The 3,918-nt window shown below is 38.6% G+C and overlaps 1 protein-coding gene across 1 annotated transcript; it reads right to left on the reverse strand.

Annotated features, from left to right (window-relative positions):
- Positions 1-1,246: 1,246 nt before the first annotated feature.
- LOC118004168 (olfactory receptor 51H1-like) lies at positions 1,247-3,389 on the reverse strand. Its single transcript, XM_034995360.1, has one exon. The coding sequence runs from the start codon at positions 2,318-2,320 to the stop codon at positions 1,364-1,366; it is 957 nt and encodes a 318-aa protein (XP_034851251.1). The 5' UTR covers positions 2,321-3,389; the 3' UTR covers positions 1,247-1,363.
- Between the last annotated feature and the right edge of the window lie 529 nt (positions 3,390-3,918).

The following is a 3,918-nucleotide window of genomic DNA, read 5'->3' on the forward strand; positions in this document are numbered from 1 at the left end:
GGTTTTACTTGCCTTATCTCCACCATTAGACTATCTCTCTCTCTCTCTTTTTTTTTTTTCAGTCTTGGTCTTTGTGGGTTTCATTTTTATTATGTAGCCCTATGCCTAATTCAAACACATAGGATAGATATTTTTAAATTAACTATGAAAAAAATAAGATGTATCTTGTTTTTTTCTACTAAATCAGTATTTCTCAAATTGTATGTAGTAAATTAATTTTGAGCTTTTTTTTTTTTAATTCAGTTCATCCCAGACCATCCTCTCCCTGCCCCTCCATCTGGACCTGCACTTACTCCCCTTGTCACACCATAAGCCATAATCACCCTATGGACTCCAAGTGCACCCTGTGTGCCTTCCTGGGAAACCCCACACTCTACCCACTCATACCAGGAAAAAAAAATTGCACCCATACAATTTTATTGTATTGTATACAAAACTGTGTGCTTTGGCACTGCAAATTCAAATTGCTCTAAAAATTTTCAAACTTTCTCCCTTTCTGTACTTGCCTCATCATAGATAATAGACAGTGCATAACACTTTCCCTGAATGGGATGCTGTAGTTACCAAATAAAATACATGTAAAAGGCTCTGGCACTGTGTCTTTTGCTTAGTGGACAGTCTATAAATACAAGTTCCTTATTCCCTTATATTCTTAGACACTCCTTATAATTTCACAGAATCTCATGTTTACAAATAGTCGTACTCATATGATTAAACTTAATTTCATAACAACACTGGATGCCCAGGTAAGAGATACCCAGTGTCACAAATGGAAAAGCTAAACCTTACCCTTAATCTTTTGATCCCAAGTTATGCAACATAATTAGCCCCTGCTCACTTGCACACATTTATATTCTTAACCCTAAAATTTGATCATTTTCCTGATTCATGTTTTATTTTAATAATGTATTATCCCCAGATGCTCTCTTATTATTTAATGCATATAATTCACTTCTCCCCTTTTAAGAATGGAAGTCATTCCTAATTCTTGAGCTAGAATGTTAAATTAATTTGGTGAGATTTAATTTAAAAGGCATTAAACTCATGGCCCATTTGTGTTCAGAAGAGTTATTTAAAAATTGAATTAGTAATATTCCCTACCTTCAGCTGTTATATGCCAACTCATAAATGCAGGGCTATAGGATAGTACATTGAACAGTTCCTATAAATGTCACTCTTTCTATAGTAAGCAAAGAACAATCTGGTGCAGGAAAAGGAGAGATTTCCCTGCTCTCAGTGCAGGGAAATCTCTTTTTGTCCAATTCAAATCACACAGAAAACATGAAAAATATAAACCTTTATTTCTCATAGTCATAACTGAGCCTTTACAGAATAGATTCCTTCTCTCTCAAACTGGCAGACCCTAACCCTCTGCAGTAATCTTGGTTTGAACAAATATTTGGATGATTTTCTTTCGTATCTCCTTGGTCTTCACAGCATAGACTATAGGGTTCAGCACAGGGGGTACAAGAAGGTAGGTATTAGCCATGAGGGCATGAGTCAGTGGTGAAAGGTGCTTTCCAAAACGATGAATGACAGACACCCCAATGAGTGGAACATAGAAGATGAGTACAGCACAGATATGTGAAACACAGGTGTTGAGTGCCTTCAGCCAGCCCTCCCCTGAGGCAATGGCCATTACTGTTCGGAGTATGAACACATAGGAGAGGAGGATGGAGAGAGAGTCAGAACCCTTGGTGAAGATGACAGCAATAAGTCCATAGAGACTGTTGACCCGAGTGCTGGCATAGGCAAGGCGCATGATGTCTTGGTGGAGGCAGAAGGAGTAGGAGAGGATGTTGGAGCAGTAGAAGGGAAGTCGTTTGATGAGGAAAGGCACAGGGAAGACCACACAGACTGCCCTTGTCAAGATGACTGCCCCGGCTCTGCAGACCACACCATTGGTTAGGATGGTGCCATACATGAGTGGATTCCAGATGGCTACCACCCGATCAAAGGCCATGGCCACCAGCACGCCAGATTCAATGGCAGAGAAGGTGTGAATGAAGTACATCTGAACAAGGCAGGCATCAAAGGGAATGGACTTATAGTTAAACCAGAATATGCCTAGCATAGAGGGCAAAGTACAAAGGGCAAGCCCCATGTCTGCCAACGCCAGCATGCACAGAAAATAATACATGGGGATATGCAGGGATGATTCAGACTTGATGGTAGAGATGATGACACCATTGCCAAAGAGGGCTATGACATATATAGCACCCAGTGGGAATGCCATCCAGTAATACTTTTGTTCAAGCCCTGGAATTCCAGTTAAAACAAAGTAAGAGTGTTGGAAATAAGAGTGGTTATTATCTGCCATGAAGCCAGTGTGACACAGGCATGAGGAGGGTGCTTGTGGGATCTTGATGGATGACTTCCTAAAAATACAGTGACAGGGATTAGCAATATATTAGAATCTGACTTCCCTGGGAGTGAAACAATTTTATTTTCACATGGCTGGGAGAGTGTAAGAGAGGACTGAATCCCTGAAATTACTACTCCACAGTGTATCCTGTTGAGGAAGCGTCTACTGGCCCAGGACAAAAAGACTCACCCAACCACAAATAAGTCAAATTCACATTTATTTTTGCAACTCTTATAATTTTTTAATAATTTGCCCTCTGCTCTTCAATTCTTGAGTATTTTACCCCCAGGCTGTATGTATCTCTGGCTGACCCATGCTCATGATGAATCAAAAATCCCATTATAACTGTTTTTTACATCTCCCAAAAGAGAAAGATTTTGAAAGATTTCTGATTCATATTTCCCCAGCCTTAGGACATTTTCTCTCTTTCTATCAAACATCCATTTCTTCCCATCACTCTTATGAAAAAGAGCTAGCTGTTGATTCAAATATCTGGCCTATTAGATTGCCAGCATACATTTCTTTCCAATAAACTATTGTTTTAATTTTTGTCTGATTTAGTGATTTTTGAGAAATAAAATGCTATATTTCTCAAATAAATTGTAAGGAAATGAGAGAAAGTTTAAGAGGTAGACAAATAGAGGGGAAAAGAAAATAAAGTAGAGGGAGGGAAGGAGAGAAGAGAAAAAGAATAAAGAGAAAAACAGATCCAAAGAGCAGCAGAAGTATAAGTTGATCCATTTCACATTTCACTAATAAAAAAACTGAAGCCTAGACAAATAAAACAACTTACCCTGAGTCAAATGCCTAGTTAGTATCGATGCAGATAAGAGAGAGGGAAAGGCACAGTCTTGTTGAGGAATATTACAGTTAAGTGCAATAGGAGTTTGAGGGTTTAACTAGAGAAGACGAAGTCAAAATTAGATCTCTTGGCCAAGATGCTTACTCCCTAATATGGTCCTTAGATTTTGTTCTTTATCTATATTGCCCAGTATCTAGAAAACAGGAGGAGTTCAAGTCTATCTCCTAAAGATTAGGCTTTTAGATCTCAAGTTGTTCCTTTGAAGGTTTAATCTAGCCCTGACCCTCCACTGTTCATACTGCCATGTTTATGGGAAAACAGACTAAGTGTTCTGTATCTGCCCCCAGGCTACCACAAGCTAATGGCCTTGTTATAGATCCTAAATTGTAGGAGCAGGTGAACAATAAAACTACAAAATTCTCTTATGTGAGTAGCAGCAAACAAACAAACAAAAAAAACACACTTCCACCTGCCTAGGGAAACTTCCAAGTTTCTAGGCAATCTAAGATATTTGTAAATGATAGAATAAGATTAGGACTGGCCTTTAAAAGAGAGACTTACTCTTCATTATACCAGAATGAATGAAAGGTACAGAGAATCTGAGGAAACAGGAAAACAGAAAAACCTTTCTAATGTAGAGATTAATTATAACCATACCTCACTTGATAGTAGAGCCACAAACCCCCTTATCAAGGGGGAAATTCCCAAACTGCAATCACTCTAGGGTTCTAAATGAAAGTAATTTTAAAAG

The sequence above is a fragment of the Mirounga leonina genome, unplaced genomic scaffold (assembly GCF_011800145.1).
Source record: "Mirounga leonina isolate KUSES-001 unplaced genomic scaffold, KU_Mleo_1.0 Mir_92, whole genome shotgun sequence".
Lineage (NCBI taxonomy): Eukaryota > Metazoa > Chordata > Mammalia > Carnivora > Phocidae > Mirounga > Mirounga leonina.

Coding starts and splice junctions, on each gene's coding strand:
- LOC118004168 (XM_034995360.1), bottom strand. CDS start 2,320: ATGGCAGATAATAACCACTCTTATTTCCAACACTCTTACTTTGTTTTA.